Source organism: Drosophila innubila (genome assembly GCF_004354385.1).
Source record: "Drosophila innubila isolate TH190305 chromosome 2R unlocalized genomic scaffold, UK_Dinn_1.0 1_C_2R, whole genome shotgun sequence".
NCBI lineage: Eukaryota > Metazoa > Arthropoda > Insecta > Diptera > Drosophilidae > Drosophila > Drosophila innubila.
This window is the reverse complement of record NW_022995374.1, coordinates 19,459,497-19,479,549: the sequence shown is the minus strand read 5'-3', so window position 1 is coordinate 19,479,549 and position 20,053 is coordinate 19,459,497. Positions and strand designations below refer to the sequence as shown.

The following is a 20,053-nucleotide window of genomic DNA, read 5'->3' as shown; positions in this document are numbered from 1 at the left end:
CATTTGCTTATTTTTTAAATACACATTTCGGGTACTTTGATTAGCTTAAAATCAATTTAAAATTGCACTAAGTAAACAAATAGAACAAACATAAATACGGTACAAAGAAATATTAATTTACAACTTGCGTACAACTTTGTTGAATGTCGCTCTAAAAAATTATAAAAATCAACAACTGATAATTTAACCATAATAAAAAAGGCTAAATTTTGGTTATGCATTTATTAAGTATTTTAAGTGTGTGTATAAGCCAGGGATCGAAAAAATTATATAATATAAATTACAAAATAATTTTTATTTTGATAATTAAATTTAGTAATAGATTTTTTTTCTTGATCTTCATGGAAAAAATAATAAATAAATATAATTCTTCATAATCATTGATGAACTTTTATTTTCAGTTTGTATAATAAACATGGATTCAAAGATTAAAAAAGGAATAATTATGCTATAATTTTTTATATTTGAATCGAGAATGAAAATCTGATGAATAACTCTTATTTTTAAATTATAAATGCTTTTAAAACTAAAATTAATAGTTATTAAATGATTTTAATGTAAGAATTGAAATTTAAATTTTTTTTTTATGTACAAGACCGAGAAGTAAAACTTACTATACAAATAAAATGGGTATCTTTAATTTTTACTCTTTCCTCTAGATCACTTTTTTGTGACCCCTGGTATAAACCTTCGATTTGCTTTAAAATTTGATAAGCTGTTTTGTTTTAGCTCGTTTTCAATTGAAAATGTGTTTAGTCAGCTTAATTATTTCTATTGCCAAACTGAATCATTAGACCAGATAATGATAAATGGGTCCGGAGCACAGAGTCGTGATTAGATAATAAAAAAACAATGACAAATCTATGTAGAATGTTTAAGTTAAGTCAAGCAACAAGAAATACATCAATTGATTAACGAATGTTAAAATAGAGAGAGATTAGAGATTTGTGACTGATCGAGAGAATAACAGCAGAATTATGTCACTTAAACTAATGTCCATAACAAATTAGAATTTTCTTTTTCTGTTTTTTGGTTTGGAAATTGCAATTTTCAGAGCGTAACATTTTAATAAAACAAACAATAAACAAAATAAAAATTGGACACATTGATAATTTAAATAATTGATAATTTTATGGTGAAAATTGCAATTTAGTTGCCGACTCAAATACATATTGAAGAGACGAGGAGGAAATTGAGGAAATTGTACAACTGCTCCTTAATCTAAGTCGCCAAGGGATGAGGATCGTTTAGTTTTGCTGCTGTTGCTATTTAAATCCATCTGCTTGGAAACGCTCGGCGTATTGGCAGCTGATGAGGATGACGATGATTCATCGCTAGGTCATAAGTCCTGAAAACGTCGCACATCCTCCCAATAGTGCGAGGGTATCTCAAACAATTTCGCTGGTATATTATCTCGAAATTCAAATTTTTGAAATGTCACCTTCGCCGTGACCGTATGCAGTACAGGAATTTCAATTTTAACCGGAAAACCCGTTGGTAATTTAAGTGTAACAAATTCGCGCAACTTGTTGATATGCTTAAGTGGCGCAATCACCTCGAGCACATCCAGCAACATGTCCACACTGAGCGGAAAATCGGCGCTCATGGCAACAGTGGCACGTAGCGTTTTATTGGATTGCTTGTGGACGGGAGTGCGTCCAAGTTGCGGACATTTGCCAATGGGTGCATCTAGGTATTCCGCCCAGCTGACACTTGTGGCCGGTGGTGGCTGCAAGGAGCTGCGACGCGGTAGCTCTGGCAATGTGAGATTGCTGCCCGTGGGCGTTGTAGCCGCATTTGTATCCAGTCCGCTTCCGCCTCCTCCTCCACCGCTTCCTCCTCCCTTGGTGATTGTCTCGACAATAGCGCGATTCTTTTGCAAATCCTCATTGGACAAGTGCTCCCGTCGCTTGCGCTGCTTCAATACCAATCCCTGTATGGTATAGATCTCACATTGATACTGTCCACCAATCAATTCCTTGCGATTCGCCCTAAATAACCAGCCACGTTGAGCGCGTGCAAACTGTATGGTCTTGGTGGACATTTGTGTGGCCAAGATGTCCGTGGACATGAGCACATCCACCTCATCCTCCATGTCGGATTCCTCATAGCGCAAGCGTTGATAGCACTGCTGTTCATTGTCCAGCAACACAAGGGATTCATTTGGCGGCGCCTCTCCCCTAAATAGAAACGAGATATCACCACGATCCCAGCGCATATCATTGAAATCCACCAGTGTGGTGTCCAGGCGCAATGAGGCGCCACATTTGTACAGCCGACAGATGTCGGAGGGTAAAATCCTCGAGACCAACGGCAGCCACGACTGAAAGTCCCATTTAAATTCCATATAAAAGTCCTGCATTTGTCGCAGCGCCTGAACAAGACGCTCCCGGCGACTCTCCATGTGCTCCCGTGACTGCAGCTTCAGCATGCGCAGCAATTGCGTTATCGTCTGGCGGTGACCATAGCTTATAGCCTCGGCAAGTGGTGACCAGCCCTCGTTGTTCTTCACCTTGACGGGAGCATTGTGTGCCAACAACAAACGCACACAGCAATTGCGGCCCAACATGACAGCCAGGTGGAGGGGAGTGTTGCCGTGCCTATCTCTGGCTGCCACCTCCGTTGAGGCCGTGCTCAAAAGTAAACGACGTTGCAGCGTTCGTATATCATTCTCAAAAACACTACGATGCATTGGATACTCAACACAATCATCTGGCAGCGGATCAATTGTTGTTGTTGTTGTTGATGTTGTTGATGTTGTTTTTCTTTCTCTCTCTGCTTCTTTTAAAACGCCTCCATCATCACCGTCGCCGTCGCCGTCGCCATCGTCGTCTCCCTCACCCGCCGATTGATACTCATCTGATTCGGACTCATCATCTGGCGACTCCTCGCTATTTGTCTGCTGCTGTTTTGTTTGTTCCACCTTCTGTTTCTTCTCACACTCGTCCACTTTATCGTTGGACATTGTTTCCACTCACCGACGTTTTATTTAACACACACTTTGCATACAATTTATGCACTTTTTTTTACCAAAAGAAATTGCTGTCCAAAATTGCTCTGTTTATTGATTATTATTAGCGATGGACTAACGTCAGCAGCGCAGTGTCCAACATATCGATAAGCTATCTATTGACTATTAACTGCTCGTGTACTGAAAGGCGGACCGCTTACTTAATTTCAAAAGACATTACCAGGGATTTAAATCGGTTATTGCTGGATTGCAGACAAATGTGAAACGAACATAAGAAAATTAGAACTATGACCCACATGCTCAATGATTTTTTTGTTTAATCACAATTTATTGAAACTACTCTTTGACATTTGTCATAAATTCGTATCGATATTTGTCGTAGATATGCGCCAACTAGTGATTAAGTCCAATCAAATTTATGAACCGCCAATGAAATTTAATTTAAATCGTTACATCGAGAAACTTCTGAATAAAATTGAAAATATCTCACATCAGCGCAAAGATTGTTAAATTCAAGAAAAACATTAAAACCGCACACCATAGCTTATTTTATTTAGCATTTCTTCTATATCTCCCTATCTGTATATAATACATTTTTGAAATCTATCCTGTTTTGTAATTGAAAAGATATATTTATTTTTTATTTTAAACATTGAGTGATTTCCATTAAAACATCGAGCCTAACTCTTCGCCTTGGTAAGAATCGATGTATCGGTATTTTACACATCATTGCATTGTCACATATAAAATAAAACAGATTGTGCATCTCTAATGCGGCTCCTACACGGCGAATTTCGAATCAGTTGTCAGGCCATTTGTTGTTGTTTTGGTATTGTATTTTCGACTCGAATATTTGGTTTGCACTTAAAAAATGTTGAACGTGTCGAAATATTCAAACAGAAGTCATACAATTGCAATGCGAATTGCACAGCTGATAATTGCAACGTGTATGGGCCACGCAGAGCAAAACAAAAATTAAGGAAAATAGGAAAAGAGAAAAGCACAAAATATATGTGCATATAACACAAAACACACACACAGCAGGCGAGATCAAAAACTAACGGGTCAATTGCGAAAGGGAAGGCAAGGCAAGGCAAGACAAGACATGTAAATAATATAAATTGATCACGTTTCATAATCCTCCTCGCATTCTCAGCTTGTTGTAGATAATGTCGAGCGATGAACTGCTGCAATGGCGCACCAAGTATTCGAGTTCGCGTTATCAACGCCACGAGAGCCGAGAGCAGCGTACGCCATTAAATGCCAGTTCGCTGCATTGGCAGCGTCAACAATTTGGCTGCGACGTCGATGAGAAGCTGCGACGCCGACTGCAGGCATCGCCGGCGTATATCGATCGCCTGGAGCAGGAGACGGTCCTTACCGGTCACGAGGGATGTGTCAATTGTCTGGAGTGGTCCAGTGATGGACTGTTGTTGGCCTCCGGTTCCGATGATTACAAAGTCATGATCTGGGATCCATTTCGGAAGCGACGCTTGCAAACGATACACACAAAACATTTGGGCAACATATTCTCGGTGAAATTTCTGCCGCGGCATAACAATAACATTGTGGCCACCTGTGGAGCGGATAAATTCATCTATGTGTACGATATTAATCATGGCAACGAAACGTTATTCAGCTGCAATTGTCATACGATGCGTGCCAAGCGTTTGGCCACCGCACCGGACTCACCGCACATCTTTTGGTCCGCCGGCGAGGATGGCAGCGTACTCCAATTGGATATGCGTGAGCCGCATCATTGTCGCAGCAGTGCCGACGATCCGATAGCAGGCAATCGTATCCTCAGTCTCTGCAGCCAAGTGGAGCCGACGACGGAGTGCAAGTGCCTGGCGATTAATCCCAGACGCACCGAGTATCTGGCCGTGGGTGCCAATGATCCCTATGCGCGTGTCTTTGATCGCCGCATGCTGCCCGACGAAGGTCAGTGCAAGTGATAATGATGATTGATAATCCCATACCTACCTTGATTTTTTCACATATTGTAGCAAGTGCCTGTGTCTCCTACTTTGCCCCTGGACAGCTGGTGAAGAACCTAAGTCCTTCAATTGTGCACGAATCTCGCACGGTTACGTATCTCACCTTTAACCACTACAATGAAACGGAACTGCTGGTCAATATGGGCTGTGAACACATCTATCGCTATGATCTGCACAATGCAACGCCACCGAAATTCTATGAGCTACCCGAATATACAGCAACTTCCGCTGTCACAGATGTTGAGACGGAGCCCGAGGAGCTGGCAGTGAATCCTGCTGCTAAGCCCGCAGTTACTACCGTCAAAAAGGAGCAAAAACGTCGAGCATTGCCCTCAAGCATTGAGCAGCACAAGAAACTGGGCAATGAGCATCTGGAAAATGGAAAATTACTCGCAGCCGTTGATGAATATTCGGCTGCCTTGGCGAGTTATCCCAAGGGCGAGGTGCTTTATTTGAATCGTGCCACGGCGTTGATGCGTCGCGGCTGGTTTGGTGATATCTATGCGGCGCTGAGGGATTGCCATGAGGCACTGCGTCTGGATCCCAGCTATGTGAAGGCGCATTTTCGTTTGGCGCGTGCGCTGCTCGAGCTGCATCGACCGCAGGAGGCGGACAAGTGTCTGCAGGAGTTGATTGAACGGTTTCCGAGCTTTGCCAACAATCATGGTGTGCTCATGCTGCACAAGGATATACGTGAGAATCGGCGACAGCAGCAGCAGGAACAGGAACAGACACAGGAGTCGATATTGGGTGCAGGTTCGGCTCAATTGGTAACCGAGATGTCCTTTGAGAACGGTTACCCAACACATTTGCGTTTGACGGATGAAGAGTTTGCGCTGCGTCGTGCGGCCAAGGATTACAAGCAACGCTATGTGGGACATTGCAACATTACAACGGACATCAAGGAGGCCAACTATTTGGGTCTAAACGGTGAATTCATTGTCGCCGGCTCTGATGATGGCAACTTTTACATTTGGGATGGCAAAACGGCCAAAATTCGTGCCGTCTATCGGGCTGACAGCGCCATTGTCAACTGTGTGCAGCCGCATCCAAGTATCTCTATGTTGGCTACTAGTGGCATCGATCATGACATCAAAATTTGGTCACCATGCGCTCCAAGCGCCACGGAGCGACCGAATCTCGTTGCGGATGTGGCACGCTATGTGGAAGTCAATCAGGAAAAGATGCGCACCGATCCCTTCGAGCTCAATACGCGCAATGCTTATTGTTTTAATAACTAAGTCTAAACAAACACACACACACACACAAACACTTATTTAGTATAAAATATCTATATAATATATATATCAAATATATATAAACTCTAACAGTTTTTAAATTGAAAACGAAATTGGGACACGCCTTCAATCATTTCCTGCTAACTAATCTGGCGCTCTAAATAATTATAAATTAGCGTAATTTGTAATTTTGTTAAACTATCAAAAGTAACAATCATTATTTCATAAAACACATAAAATGTTATTCACAAAATCAATGGAAATCAAATTCAAAGAATTGCAAGAATTGATTTAATCGTAAAAAGTAAAAAATAAATTAATCACACAATCCATCCATATCAGGGGTGCCACAAAAAACTTATCCAAGCGAGAATGTATGGATTTTTGGGAGATTTTCTGTTAGTTTTGCTTTCTGTGGCACCCCGCTATATTTATTTGTAAATAAGAATTGCTTTGATTTTCAAATAAATGTTACAGACTTTGATTTATTTTTGGTTTTTAAATAAGAGTTACGGAAAAAGGTATTTTTTTGGTCTTAAAACAAAGCTACTGATTAAGAGTTATTTTTGTATTTTAATATAAATGTTATGGGTAAAGAGTTTATTTTTCAAGTACTTTTATGTATTTATAAAAAAAAATTACAGAATACATCTATTTATACTTTAAAAAGCTTCAAAACGAGAATAATCTTTAAATTTTTTGATTTATAAAATATCTTTACTTTCGTAAATTTTATTTTAAAATCAAAATCCGTTTTTTTCTTTGCATTTCGAAAGGTGTTATTTAAAAAGCAAAAAATGATTTGTTATAAAAGTTATGAATATACGTTTTTTTTTACGGATTTCAATAACATAAAGAAAAATTTATTGAAATAAAGAAAAATAATCCGTGTGATTTTGAATATTTTCCACATCTAGATTTTTTTCTTTTAGTGTTTTCGTTCCCTCAAATAATTGCAAGTCGTTGTCATATTTTTGGAATTATTCTGTTTATTTATCGTAGTAATTTAAATCTATGCTCACATGTATACATATACATACATATAAATATTTTACTTTATGTAATAATATTCAAGTATCGTTTTTGTTTTTTTCATTCTTTTGATGTTTTTAATATAATTTTCATCAGTTATTATGTTCACTATCATTAAAAAACTAAGTAGAATTGATAGTTTTACATGAAAAGTTTCCTCATATCGCAAAAGAGTAAACGTTAATATATATGCTACCATATGGTTGTATATGAAAGTTGAAATCTAGATTGTATTTTTTAAAACAGTTTAAACTTTAAAGTACTTAAAATTTTGCAATATGAATTAAGATATAATTCTTGAAATCTTTTTCTGGATGTGAGTGTGTCTGTGTGTGTGTGGATCTTAGTTAGTGGCTTAAAAACTAACTGAATGTGTTTTGTTGTAAATATTCGCGGGCGTGCGCATGTTTTATTTATGTTTTTTAACGTTCAACTTGCACATTTTTTTTATATATTATTATAATATGTATAATTATGTTTCTATGTATTTTATTTTTTTGTTTATGAATTCTCTTTTAATTACTTTACAAAAGTGCGTTTCTGTTTTATTATATTTGTTTGTTTTGTTGGGTTGTCCATATTTTGCCTTTTATACAGTGTTTGGGTGTGTGTGTGTGTGTTTGTGTTTTTAATAATATGTTACAAACTATTTTATGATGAAAATTAAAAATACGATACAAATCAAGTTCAATGGGTCGACAGTGTTGATAAATATTGCAATTGTTTTGGTCTAGAAGGGGGGAGGGTGATAACTATAAAATCGTAAACGTTACTTTTCTGTTTGAACTATCGTAGCTGTCAACTTTCGTCTGTGTCTGTAAGTGAATTGCATTTTTTTTAAATTTATCGAAATTAATTGTTGTTTGTATGAGTGAATGTATCTCAAATGTCGAATTTTCGTATTTCATTATTTTGTTGGAATTTTGTTATGTTTTGTTTTGTTTTCTTGCTTGCATATATAAGTTTCTTATAGTTTTGTTTTTTTGTTTGTTTTGTTTTTATATGTGTGTGTGTGTTTATTTGTTTAAATACCATCAACCCTCCCGCTTTATAGAACTAGGTGTCTCTGCCAGACCTTTCACTTTAAGTCGATCAGCGGTTTTGAGAAATGCCGGCAACTGTTCTTGAGATACATTCACTTCGCCGGCATACATAAACTCCAATATTGCCTGCAGGTGAATGTAGGACACATCTTTCAGTATAATAATTGGATGCTTTGAGGGATTTTCCTAAAATTAAAATATGATTAAAATCAATAATCACTGTGTATTTTAATTAATTAATCTTACCTCTAATAGCGCCTTAAAGTAGGGACTGCAAGCTGATAGCACCATTTTGTGTGCTTTGCAGGTTTGACCTTCGCAGGCGAGTGTTACCTGTATGAAAATAAATCAAGGGAAATCAATCATTAAAATACAAATTATGGTTTTAACATTTTTCACAAGCAACTCGAATGAGCCAACTACCACAAAGAATATAATTAAGATGTCTAGAGTCGAGTTGCTCAACTCTTAGTTGCCCAGTACACGTATTTTTTGTTATATACTTATTAATTTATTATTAATCATGTTAATAATACATTTAAAAAAATGACTTTAAAACACATTGAAACAAAATAATTATTATACTGACAAAAATATACTGTCACAAACTGATAACATTGTGTTCCCTTTTGGCTACTGGGCACAAAAACACTACAAACGTCAAAGTAAAGAAAATATAAAAAATAGATAGATGATGTGCAGGTAGAAAATGACCATGGAATAAAATGGTTGCTAAGTTGGCTTATTGTTGTTTAGAAATCGAGTACAAATTCGAATCAATAAACGGTAAAAGTTTTTTAGTCTGGGCCAACTACAAATCAAAAAAAAAAAACCCCCCAAATAGAGGGCAATTTATCATGAATTTAGACGAAAAAATTGGCTTGGGGACTCAACTAGCTTTTTTAAAAAAATGTTTGAAGTTTCCATACAAAATTGCCTATTATTGTTGTTGCTTTGTGCAATTTATCTCTACCGTGGACCGTTTACCAACACTAGTTTTATTTGACTTGTCCATTTTATGGCCAGTTTACCAACTACATAATGGATTTGTGAGTTTTATTTGGAAAAATCTGAATCGAAAAATAATATAATGAAAAAAGATAATAATTTTGAATATTTGGCGAAGCTCTTCTTGGAAGAGCACTGGAGAAGCAATTATAAGATTTTTATGGTCATGAAGTAAGTGTGGAACCGTGAAGTGTGTGTGGAACAGGCAAAAATTTTTTTTTTATAAAAAATCGGCTCTAGAATGAAGTTTATAGAGATGTTTAAGAAGCTACTTGTAGCCGTGTGACAAAAACAGTGTTGGTAAACGATCTGTAAAGACACAAGTTTCACAAAGCAACAACAAAAATAGTCAATTTTGTATGGAAACTTCAAAGATTAAAAAAAAAAATAGTTAAGTTTTTTTTTATTTTACCCAATATACTAAATAATTTTAAAAAAATAATAATAATAATAATAATACTTACGTCTGTGAAGCTTTTCTCATCTCGCAAGTGACGGAACGATGTTACCATATTCGTTTGAAAATCGTTCCATTTTAGAAAGAACTGTTGATCCGACGACATCATGAAGAAGCTTTTTGGTTTTTGTTTTTTGTGTCCGGGAGAGCGCTTGAAAAGAAAACGCGCGCTCACTGTTCTCTGGTTTTGGGCAGGAAAAATTTAGATGCGCGGCCAAAAATATATTCCAGTTGAATCGCTCTTAATTCTTAATGCAGTATTTATTTTTGTTTTATTTTTGATTTCTGTAAATATAAAATAACAAATGTTAAGTTTGTGAATTGTTTTTACTTTTAACTTAAAAACAAAAAAATACGGAAAAAGAAGCAGTGAAATTAATATTAATTTTTTTTCAATGAAATGTGTGAATTTTTAGTTTTGTCAAAACAATTACTTGACAAACTGTATATATTGCGAATATTGCATTAATCACAAAACGTGACAATAAATAGCACAACAAAACAAAATAAGCACAAACTTGGCGAAATTTGTGTGTGCGAAAGAGCACAAAGCCGCGCTTTGAGTGTTGAGTACTCAGTGTGACCGTCGTGAGAGAGCAGATACCCGAAACTTGCAAATTGCGAAAGAGTCGCTGTTGCTGCGCTGACGCTGGCAGAGCTTTAACCGTTGCACAACTGACGACGCGTCTCACTCACAGTCCAAAACATTCTATACAAATTGCATTAAAAAAAAAGTATTTTGCGCAGCCGCAATGTGCAACGACGGGCATGGAATGTACTGTGTGTGTGTGTGTTGGAAAATGTCAAATGTGCAAAGCTGCTGCCAGAAGTAACAACAACAACATCAAAAACAACAGCGACAGCAACAGCAAAAATAAAAGAGCGACAAAGGTTAAACAAAATATCAAACAGTCGCGCTTTGTGCGCTCACTTTGAATGCCTTTCACTTTTCAAGGCAATTTCTGCATTTTAGTCAGTTGCGTTGCTTATTTGAATTTTAAGTTGCTGTCGCACAGTGTGTATAAAGAAGCCTTTTGCGATTCTTTTATCTTTCATTTGAATATAAATAAACAATAACTTTACAATCGTGGCACGATATTTTGATTATAACATAACCTAGTTAAAAATTAACACTTTCAAGAAACATTTACAGAATATGAAATTTTAATGAAATCGCTCCACTGTGCAGACAACATGTGTTGCGGTTGCGACAGCCGTTGGGACCAGCTTGGTATCGATGCCATATGCGCTACACTTGCGCCGGCTGTGTGTGGGCGGCCTAAGGAGACTCTGACAGTAGTAGAGTAGCGAGTACAAACTTCGTCTAAGCTCGTTAAAGTTCACAGCAATGGATCACACACACACATGCATAACAAATACACAAGCACACACACTTGGCTAAGCGCTCTCAACTTTCAACTGCCGTTATGATTTCGCAATTACATTACACCAACAAAAACAACAACGATGAGAAGCAGACATTTGCTGGAAATTTTAGTTGCATTGGTGTGCGTGTTTTTACAAAATGCAACTATCTCACTTGCACTAGTTCAACAAGAGAAGGGCCGGGCAGCAATAAGAAAAATTGTCGAGTGATGTTGAAATTATCTAATTTTGTGTTACTATTGGTCGATTATTGATTTTTTTTTGTTTTGTTCCCCCCTCCTGTTCTGATGGCAGACCAATAGGCAGAAAACACCCACAATTGCATTAATGTGTACATATTATGTAGGTATGTTTATTTCTTCATAAAGAAAATACCAGTTTTGTAGTTGGGAAAAGACAACAACAGAGAAGACCAAAAATAAAAAAGAGTGCCGAAGCTCTAGGAGCGAGAGCGACAAGAGCAACAACAATTTGAAACGAGTTCGAATGAAAGTTGCAACACTCACAAAATTGATGAGCCGCTCTCGCAAATGGTATTGTTGTTGTTGTCGTGTATTACTCAACATGGCGCTCACAACAACAAATATATAGGATGAGGCGGCAAAGAAGAAGGAACGAACTACTCAAAATTTACAGAAGAAATGTGCGAGAGTCGTTGTCGTTAGTTGTTGTTGTTGCTGCTGCCTAGACAATGGCGGCGACGACGGCAACAGCAACAGCGGCAACTCTTCGTGGCATGCCACAACAACAAATGTTCGGTTTTTCATTACATTGATAGTTTTGTCGCCTGCACGTTTATTGTACTTTTTTGTATTTATTTATGCAAATTTTATTGTAATATATAGTTTAAAATTAGGTCGCGCTTCGTTTTACTTTGATTCATACACACTGACACATACACGCACACACGAACGCAATAATGCACACGCACACACACACACATACACTTGTGTCTTTTTTCTACACTTTCCTAATCACTATTTGGCTTGCACTCTGTACTTTTACCAATGCGTACATTGTGCAATTGAATAATAATCATTGCAAACGCATTGTGTATATGCTTTGTCCACGTTTTTCATGCCTTTTTTGTGTTTCAATTTAATACATACACGCTTTTTTAGCACGCACTCACTCACCTTCTGTACACGCTCTGCTTTCGCTAATGCTTGCTTTGCTGCTTTCTTTTTTCTCTTTTCCGACGAGTGTTTTTTGCTTTTATCGTCACGTTTCACAACACCTACCATCTATTACAGTGTTTCACAGCACTGCTTTGTGCTGCAGTGTCATAGCGATGAGACATTGTTCGTATGCCTAGTTCCCAAAAATGTTGAAAACATCGTGTTTATTAAAAAGATTGAATGGAAATTTGTTTTGCACATGCAGAAGACTACAAAACACGACGGCAAATGAAAGCCAGAGTTTCCGCCAACGGGCATGGCAGGCGGCACGCCAACGCTATGCCAATTACGAGCATGTGCACTACAGTTCCTTTCTCGAGCACAAATTCATGTCACTGGGGAAGATTAGCTCAAAGAATCCGACGATTTATCCACCATTAGATGTGTTGCTTGAGATTGAGCGAAAGATGACTCCAGCAGCAGTTTCATATCCCAACAACTGGATGGAGGATTATGAGTTTTATGCTGGTGGCGGCGATGAAGCGGGAATTATTGATTCCAAGCATGGAACGCCGGATGCGACAGTGGCGCCATCTACAGTGCCCTGCAATGGATGTGGTGCGCACTTACACTGCGCCAGCATCTCCATGCCCGGCTACATACCCAGTGAAATCTTCAAGGTAGAAAAATTTACATTTTTATACAACAAATGTAATTAAAATTTGTATATTTCAAGGGACGCACAAATCGGGAACTCCAGAGCATCACCTGCCAACGCTGTCACTTCCTCAAGCACTACAACATTGCCCTGGACGTGGAGGTGCCACCAGCGGCGTATGTGGAAACCATATCTCGGATACAGGATAAATTTGCGCTGGCTGTAATCATAGTGGATCTACTGGATTTGCCCAGTTCCATTTGGCCGGGCATGCAGCAAGTGCTTGGCTCTAAGCGACCCGTGTTCCTCGTGGGCAACAAGGTGGACCTGCTGCCACGTGACTCGAATGGTTATCTGAGCCATGTCAAGCATTGCCTCAAGCAACAGTTTATACAACACGGCGGCTTCGATGCTCTTAATATCAAAAATGTTAGTTTAATATCCGCCAAGACGGGTTATGGCATTGAGGAGCTAATCACGCAGCTGCATAAGATTTGGCAATACAAAGGTGATGTTTATCTGCTGGGCTGCACTAATGTGGGCAAGAGCACGCTCTTCAATATACTTCTAAACTCGGATTATTGCCGCCCAGAGGCGAGTGAACTGGTGCAGAAGGCAACGACTTGTGCCTGGCCAGGCACAACGCTTCAAATGCTCAAGTTTCCCATCTATAGACCGTCGGATGTGCGTGTCTATCAACGTTTTAAGCGTCTCTTCTCGGAGAGATCTCAACGTGCCGCCTTGGAGCAGCTGCGTCGGGATCAGGCCAAGGAGACGGGAACAGCGACAACTGCTCAACTAATAGGACAAGTGGGACGCACCTTCACCAATCGCATGGAGGTAGAGGATGCCTTTGCCATGTCAGCGGGCACACAACCCATAACGACGCTTAATGACCGCAAGTTGGAGTATCGGGAAGCTCGTTGGGTCTATGATACACCTGGCGTCATGCAGCCGGATCAAATCACGCCAATGCTCACTACGGAGGAGTTGCTGCACATGCAGTCCACTAAAATGTTGAAACCCCGTGCGCTGCGACTAGCTCCCAATATGTCTTTATTTATAGGTGGACTGGCAAGGATCGATCTCCTGCAATTCAGCAGTGATTGGGTAAAGTTGTTCATCTTTGCGGTGGAATCGTTGCCACTGCTGATAACAGACACTCCCCAAGCTGATCACGTTTATAGGCGTTACCTGGGAACACCTGTACTAGGTGTACCCATTGCTGGCGCGGATGAGACGCGTTTGCAGCGCTGGCCAGGATTACAGTGCCTCAAACAGGATATTGTTGTACAAAGCACTACAACATCGCCTTCCAAAGGACAAAAAGGATCTGATAAACAATTAAATTGTGATATAACTCTAAGTTCAGCTGGATGGATAGGTCTCCTATTACCGGAGAATTCCGAGAGCGTTTGGCGTGTTTGGACTCCTCAAGCAGCGGGTATTTATGTCCGTGAGCCTTCACTAATACCACTGGCCGATCGATTAGTGGGCAAGCGCATACGCAATTCTTTAGCCTATAATACAGCCAAGCCATTTGTTTTTAGAAAATAGTTAAACCCCTGTTATTTCATTCAAAATAAATTTTCTGTATTTAAATTTGAATTGGCATTTAAAGTTTCGTTAAGTGCATCGGTTGTATCGTTATGTTGCTATTGATTTATTATCAATGCTAGTCTATCGACATACCGCCACAATTTGCAGACCGTTGGTCACAAAAATAAAAAATTAATTTTTTAAGATTTCTTTAATTTAAATGTGAATTTATTTTCAGTTTATTGGTAATAATTGATCAATAAATTAATAATTTTATGAATATTTGCTTTCAAATTTTGATAAAACAATTGCGAAAATTTTTATAAATGTTGAGAGTTCGATCCTCCTCGGAAGCAGAAGATTTGTAATTTAATTCCAAATAAAAAATACGAAACTCACCAAAATTTAATTAAAAATATACAAAAATTTTCAAAATTGAAAATTTTGAGACATAACCAAAAAAAAGCTCCATTCTGCAATATGATCTGAATGTGGAAATGGAGCTGTTTGAGGAAGCCAAGGCTGCCACACGTTTCAAAACTCTAGTATCTAATTTTTCACGGCAACAAAAAAGAATTTATGGCAAAGAATTAAGCGATTTTAAGCTTTTTACGGGAATTAAAATGTCATTTAAATAGCGCAATACCGGGGCAAGAAGTGCAATAAATAGTGCAAACATAAAATAACAAATAAGAAACAGCGACGCAGTGTCGAAAAAGCAGACACCAAATACATATTTTTTATGCTGTAAAGAAAGCCAGGATAATGGAGCAAATCTCCAGCAATAGCGCAATTCTTGCCGAACAGGAGCTGGAAATGAACTGTGGCACAGGAACAGGAGCATGCAGTAGCAGTGGCGACACCATTAGCGCCACACATGAATTCCAAACAATGAAACCGGGTGCAGGTCAGAAGCTCCAGCAACAACAACAACAACAGGGATTGGGAAATGGACGCACTGAGCTTCCACATAGCGAGCTGGTCAAGATGCTGTATTATCTGGAGGGTGAACTGCAGGCACGTGATGTTTGCATTGCCGCATTGCGAAATGAGCGTGTTAAACAATTAATAACCCAATTGCGAACGAAGCGTGTGCAACCAAATGATCCGTATGCATCGTTATTCCGGGATAAGATTGCCCTGAATGGCAATCTGATATCCCGAGAGTCATCCACCCAGGCAGCCCAGGCCGAAATGGAGGTGCGTCAAATAATTGAGCAGCAAATGGAACAACAATATCAAATGGTTAGCAAACAACGTGGGACACATGTCCGTATGGTTAATATCCTAACCGAATCGCTGGAGAACAATCAGCGCATGTTGCAGCAATTGGAGGAGGAGAGGCGCAAGCATGAGCATGATACCGCTCAGGGTGATGATATAACCTATGGCCTCGAAATGGAGCGCACCAAATTGCGACAGCAACTGGAGGCGGAACATGCGCAGGTGGCCAACATGGAGAAGGATCTCAAGAAGCTGCAGGAGACACTGGAGTACGAGCGCAACAGGCAGAAGCAAATTGTGCTACTGCTCATTGCCGAGCGTAAAAAGATCTTGATGAAGTACATTGAGGAGGGTAAGAAATCATTATTTAATAATTGTTTATATCATATAAAAATATATTGTTTTATTCCTGCAGGCAAACGATCCGAGGATTTGGCTCAAATTCTAGCCGAGGAGAAGCAACGCTCGGACACCATAGCTGAGGGCCTCGAGGAGGAGAGCAAAAAGTCGCTACGCATGGAGGAGGAACTGGAGAAACAAACACAATCCATGGACCTCGAGCGCAAGACACTAATGACCAAATTGGCCAAGGAAGAGCTGCGGTGTGTTACCCATTTGAAGAACTGAATTATTATTTATCATTATTATTTATTATTATATTTGTGTCATGATAAGTGTAGCTTATTTGTATAAATTCATTTAAAATCATATGGAAGTAATCTAGAATTAATACTGTATTATTTAAATTGCATTAAATAGTTTTAAATGTAATAGTAATTAAGTAAAATAGTAATTTTTGTAATTAAGTTTTTTTTATTTTACTATATGTGTTATTTAATATATCTATTGATTTTTATATATATTGTTATTAGTATTTATGATAATTCTTACTTATAAATTAGTGCACTAGTCATTATAACTTCACTTAGTTTAAAGTTAATTCAATATAATTTTAGTTTATTAGTGTTATTCATTTATTATTATTGGTTAGTTATTATTAGTTTTATTTAAATTTATTCTAATTAGCTAATTATTATTGTTTTTTTTTTAAATTTATTCTAATTTAAACAAAGCAATTTTTCTGTTTAATTTTACTTATGTCGAGTTTTATTACTTTATGCAATTTAAGTTATTTATTGATTATTATTTTTTATAAATTAACTACTTAAATCAAGTTATTCGTTCTTTTTTTTCCTTTTTTCTCTCTCTATAATTTGTTTTTAATTCATTTTAGTTCGTTAAATTATTTATTACAAGTATTTTAAAACTATATATCTTTATCATTATATTTTTAAACAATATTTTGTATCTTTCTGTTACGAACAGTGTCAAGGAGTTGGAGCAGGAGTTGAACACGCTGCGTGGCGATCACGAGGCATTGAAGAAGCAACATCAACATCAGCTGCAATCGGTGGCAAGTGGCGCCTCAACGGTGGCAGCTGCCACAAAAGCGCGTCAGTTTAGTGGTAAGTTATCAACTTGGCTTTAAACAAATTTAATTGCCTGTTGTAATTATGATTTAACCTTTTTGATTTCTATTTATTTTGGAATAATTCTATATTACATTTGATATACGTGAATTTCTCAAAGATGAAATATTTTGTTAGAAAATATCTTACACAATTTGCAAGGTGATTTTTGTTACTCTTTCCTTGTTTCGTACCTGTGACGAATGCACCTTCAATTCAACACCTCCAATCCACACACACACACACACACACAGACGCACAACTCACACACTGTAATCACGCTAGTTAAAGCTTAAGTTAATAGACCTCGATAGAACTTAGAAGACAGCATTGAGATGCAATTCATAATCAACTTGTTATACCCGTTAATCGTAGAATAGAAGGGTTAATTGTATTTGACGGTAGATAGATCAATATATACCCTATGGTGTATATAAATTCAAAAGACAATTTGATATAGCCATGTCCGTCTGTGCGTCCATCTGTAGAGCAACCGAATCTCGAATACATGCAATATATGTGTCCTAGCACCTTCATTATAAGAGCTAAAGACTTCAAATTTAGTCAACAGATACTTATAAACATCAGAATATTTTCAAAATTATGTCAACTCCTCAAAAAAACTCAACCACATGCGGATTGGTCTTTCAAAAACACCTCTAAATTCGGTGATATTTTCTAGTATTTATAACTTATTTTAAATTTTTATAATACAAGTTGAAACTATAAGTTTGTATATTGCTTTTAAATTAAAATTAGATTTATACTTAATGTTTTTTATTTAGATTCGATATGAGGTATTTTATAATTTGTTGGTTAAAAATAAACAAATAGTTGTTATATTATAGTATTTTTATAATTATAATCGTTACGACTCCTGAGTAACGAGAATTTTATAGTCGGGAATTTGATTAATTGTTTTTAAAAAAAATAATTTATATTTGTTAATATTAATTCATAGATTGAATAACGGGTATTTTACAGTCGGAAACTCGACTATAACACTCTTAATTGTTTTTCTTATTCAAGTACAATAAATACTATTAATAATTGCAGTCATTAAATGCTATATTCTTATGCTTGCATCATCATATTTTAATTTATTGTAAATTATATTCTGATGTCACTTTAATGCCCTCTATCTTGATGCGTTTTACAGAGGATGCATGTGCCCCGCCCATGGTGAACATTGCAAAAATCGTGCAGCCAACCGCCACAGTGAGCAGCATGCCGGTCTCCGGTCCCCAGACGGGCATTGCCCGCTCCATAGTGCCAGGCCAGAATATACGCAGTGCCGCCGTTGGCATAGCCACAGTTCCCACAGGCACAGCCACTGCACCCACATCCAATCACATCAATACGGCGACTGCAACAGATGGAACTGTTGGAACAACTAGTGCTCCAGCTCCAGCTGCTGCTGTTATTGTGGCTTCAGTTACATCATCATCATCAACAACAGCTCCATCGCCGGCCAAAATGCAGCCCACAGCGACCATTCAACGTGCTCCGGGTGGAAAATATGCAGCACTGGCTGCTGCCGCTGCTGCTTTGGATCAGACGGCAACACAGCCGCATCCACATCCACATCCAGTGCCCATTGCAGTGCCACCAGTTACAGTGCCACCGGCTGGAGCACGCGGTGCACCGCCACCCATACCGACCAAGCCAATTGTACCACCCAAACGGGAGCCATCGCTATCCCGCTTGGGTTCCATAACGAGCGGCAGTGCAGCTGCCACAGCCACCGCAATTGCCGCTGCTGCGGCGGCAGCAACAGCTGCTGTGGCAGCCACCGCAACAGCAACAACAACAACTACGGCAGCCTCGACGAGCGCAGCGGCGGCGGCAACAACAGCAACAACAACGGCGAAACATAATTAGGCAACTTCCTACAACATCCTTCGACTTATAATATATACATTATATATATATATACAGATATATGCGGCACTCATACATACGCGTATTATACCATATAGCATATAGCGAAAATACTCAGCTCCATATTCTAATTGGCCGTAATAATAGTAGGAATTCATTTAGATCCATTTTTTCATAGTCCACTTAAAATGGATCTAGGAGATATTTTTGAATATGACATTAATTTCTATATACTTATCAAATTATCTTCAAGTTAGACTTTAGCTTATCAAACTAAATGGGCCTTACTTCTTAAAATATAACTGAATGTCGGAATCTAATTTAGTTATTATATTATATGATAGATCTATCATTTTTTAAAAATACTTAAAATATTTTTTATTTAAAAAGAAATTCTAAAATCACAGCATTTTATTATTGTTTTCAACTCTGCATTTTATCAAAATGCTGCATTTTATCAAATTTAAAACTGATTACGACACGAAAATGATTAATATAACTCATGATTATTTTCTTCTTTCTAAAGTATAATCTTTTACATTTACTTTTTAAAGATAATATCATAAAACATCAAATTTAAATTCGGAAAATTACATTTTCGATATCCCGAAGAGAACTAATATTATATTTGACGGAAAAATTTATCTTTAAAAAATAAATTTCAGACTTTGTTTCATTGGATCATAATATTGCTTTCAACATCCAAAGCTATTTAAAGTCCAACTCAGATAACTAACTTATAGATAAATTGAACTAAAATGTATAAAAAAAAATATTGTCATATTCAAAAAATATTTCTCAGCTAAATTTTTATTGAAGTATGATAAAATGCTACCAAGGTTTTTTTTATTGTCAAAAACGTCTAAATGAATCATGCGTTACTTATTAAGAGGATTCCACTCCACAACTGGAGCGTTTTCCGATCTTATTATGCCAAAACTCAGACAGTCAAAACATTTTTCGCACATTTTCATAAGTCCTCCCTGAGTTTAAGGCGTTTAACTTTTAAAGTTCTGCCTCATATTTGGATAG

General features: G+C 37.7%; 5 protein-coding genes across 8 annotated transcripts; 3 read left to right on the top strand and 2 right to left on the bottom strand.

The window, feature by feature from the left end:
* Positions 1–646: 646 nt before the first annotated feature.
* On the bottom strand, positions 647–3,285 carry LOC117783226 (ankyrin repeat domain-containing protein 13C). The gene has a single exon (XM_034620512.1). It carries the CDS (start codon positions 2,963–2,965, stop codon positions 1,340–1,342), a length of 1,626 nt encoding a protein of 541 aa, XP_034476403.1. The 5' UTR covers positions 2,966–3,285; the 3' UTR covers positions 647–1,339.
* A 442-nt stretch (positions 3,286–3,727) lies between these two features.
* On the top strand, positions 3,728–6,473 carry LOC117784978 (WD and tetratricopeptide repeats protein 1). Of its 2 annotated transcripts, none has more exons than XM_034622846.1 (3): positions 3,728–4,059; positions 4,128–4,912; positions 4,978–6,473. In XM_034622846.1, the coding sequence occupies exons 2-3, from the start codon at positions 4,141–4,143 to the stop codon at positions 6,207–6,209; spliced, it is 2,004 nt and encodes a 667-aa protein (XP_034478737.1). In that variant the 5' UTR covers positions 3,728–4,059; positions 4,128–4,140; the 3' UTR covers positions 6,210–6,473. The 2 variants fall into 2 exon arrangements, with proteins under 2 accessions (XP_034478737.1, XP_034478736.1); XM_034622845.1 differs by having other exon boundaries at positions 3,728–4,064.
* A 1,138-nt stretch (positions 6,474–7,611) lies between these two features.
* On the bottom strand, positions 7,612–12,381 carry LOC117783283 (longitudinals lacking protein-like). 2 transcript variants are annotated; one of them, XM_034620606.1, is made up of 4 exons: positions 12,242–12,298; positions 9,754–10,031; positions 8,528–8,614; positions 7,612–8,467 (listed from the first exon to the last, which is right to left on the bottom strand). In XM_034620606.1, exons 2-4 carry the CDS (start codon positions 9,853–9,855, stop codon positions 8,273–8,275), a joined length of 384 nt encoding a protein of 127 aa, XP_034476497.1. In that variant the 5' UTR covers positions 9,856–10,031; positions 12,242–12,298; the 3' UTR covers positions 7,612–8,272. The 2 variants fall into 2 exon arrangements, with proteins under 2 accessions (XP_034476497.1, XP_034476495.1); XM_034620604.1 differs by having other exon boundaries at positions 7,761–8,467; positions 12,269–12,381.
* A 14-nt stretch (positions 12,382–12,395) lies between these two features.
* Positions 12,396–14,516, top strand: LOC117783282 (nitric oxide-associated protein 1). The gene is made up of 2 exons (XM_034620603.1): positions 12,396–12,930; positions 12,987–14,516. The coding sequence occupies exons 1-2, from the start codon at positions 12,457–12,459 to the stop codon at positions 14,463–14,465; spliced, it is 1,953 nt and encodes a 650-aa protein (XP_034476494.1). The 5' UTR covers positions 12,396–12,456; the 3' UTR covers positions 14,466–14,516.
* A 411-nt stretch (positions 14,517–14,927) lies between these two features.
* Positions 14,928–19,094, top strand: LOC117785439 (uncharacterized protein CG10915). 2 transcript variants are annotated; one of them, XM_034623440.1, is made up of 5 exons: positions 14,928–16,023; positions 16,087–16,273; positions 16,998–17,137; positions 17,262–17,302; positions 18,300–18,365. In XM_034623440.1, the coding sequence occupies exons 1-4, from the start codon at positions 15,213–15,215 to the stop codon at positions 17,276–17,278; spliced, it is 1,155 nt and encodes a 384-aa protein (XP_034479331.1). In that variant the 5' UTR covers positions 14,928–15,212; the 3' UTR covers positions 17,279–17,302; positions 18,300–18,365. The 2 variants fall into 2 exon arrangements, with proteins under 2 accessions (XP_034479331.1, XP_034479330.1); XM_034623439.1 differs by lacking the exon at positions 17,262–17,302 and having other exon boundaries at positions 18,300–19,094.
* The last annotated feature ends 959 nt before the right edge of the window (positions 19,095–20,053 follow it).

Bases quoted from the DNA above. Each gene is read 5' to 3' on its own strand.
- LOC117783283 (XM_034620604.1), bottom strand. From the start codon at position 9,855: ATGATGTCGTCGGATCAACAGTTCTTTCTAAAATGGAACGATTTTCAA. The intron at 8,615-9,753 runs GTAAGTATTATT...ATTTTCATACAG, and splicing joins ATGAGAAAAGCTTCACAGAC to GTAACACTCGCCTGCGAAGG. The intron at 8,468-8,527 runs GTAAGATTAATT...TTTTAATTTTAG, and splicing joins ACTTTAAGGCGCTATTAGAG to GAAAATCCCTCAAAGCATCC.
- LOC117785439 (XM_034623439.1), top strand. From the start codon at position 15,213: ATGGAGCAAATCTCCAGCAATAGCGCAATTCTTGCCGAACAGGAGCTG. The intron at 16,024-16,086 runs GTAAGAAATCAT...TTATTCCTGCAG, and splicing joins GATGAAGTACATTGAGGAGG to GCAAACGATCCGAGGATTTG. The intron at 17,138-18,299 runs GTAAGTTATCAA...TGCGTTTTACAG, and splicing joins AAAAGCGCGTCAGTTTAGTG to AGGATGCATGTGCCCCGCCC.
- LOC117783282 (XM_034620603.1), top strand. From the start codon at position 12,457: ATGTTGAAAACATCGTGTTTATTAAAAAGATTGAATGGAAATTTGTTT. The intron at 12,931-12,986 runs GTAGAAAAATTT...GTATATTTCAAG, and splicing joins TACCCAGTGAAATCTTCAAG to GGACGCACAAATCGGGAACT.
- LOC117783226 (XM_034620512.1), bottom strand. From the start codon at position 2,965: ATGTCCAACGATAAAGTGGACGAGTGTGAGAAGAAACAGAAGGTGGAA.
- LOC117784978 (XM_034622846.1), top strand. From the start codon at position 4,141: ATGTCGAGCGATGAACTGCTGCAATGGCGCACCAAGTATTCGAGTTCG. The intron at 4,913-4,977 runs GTCAGTGCAAGT...CACATATTGTAG, and splicing joins CCGCATGCTGCCCGACGAAG to CAAGTGCCTGTGTCTCCTAC.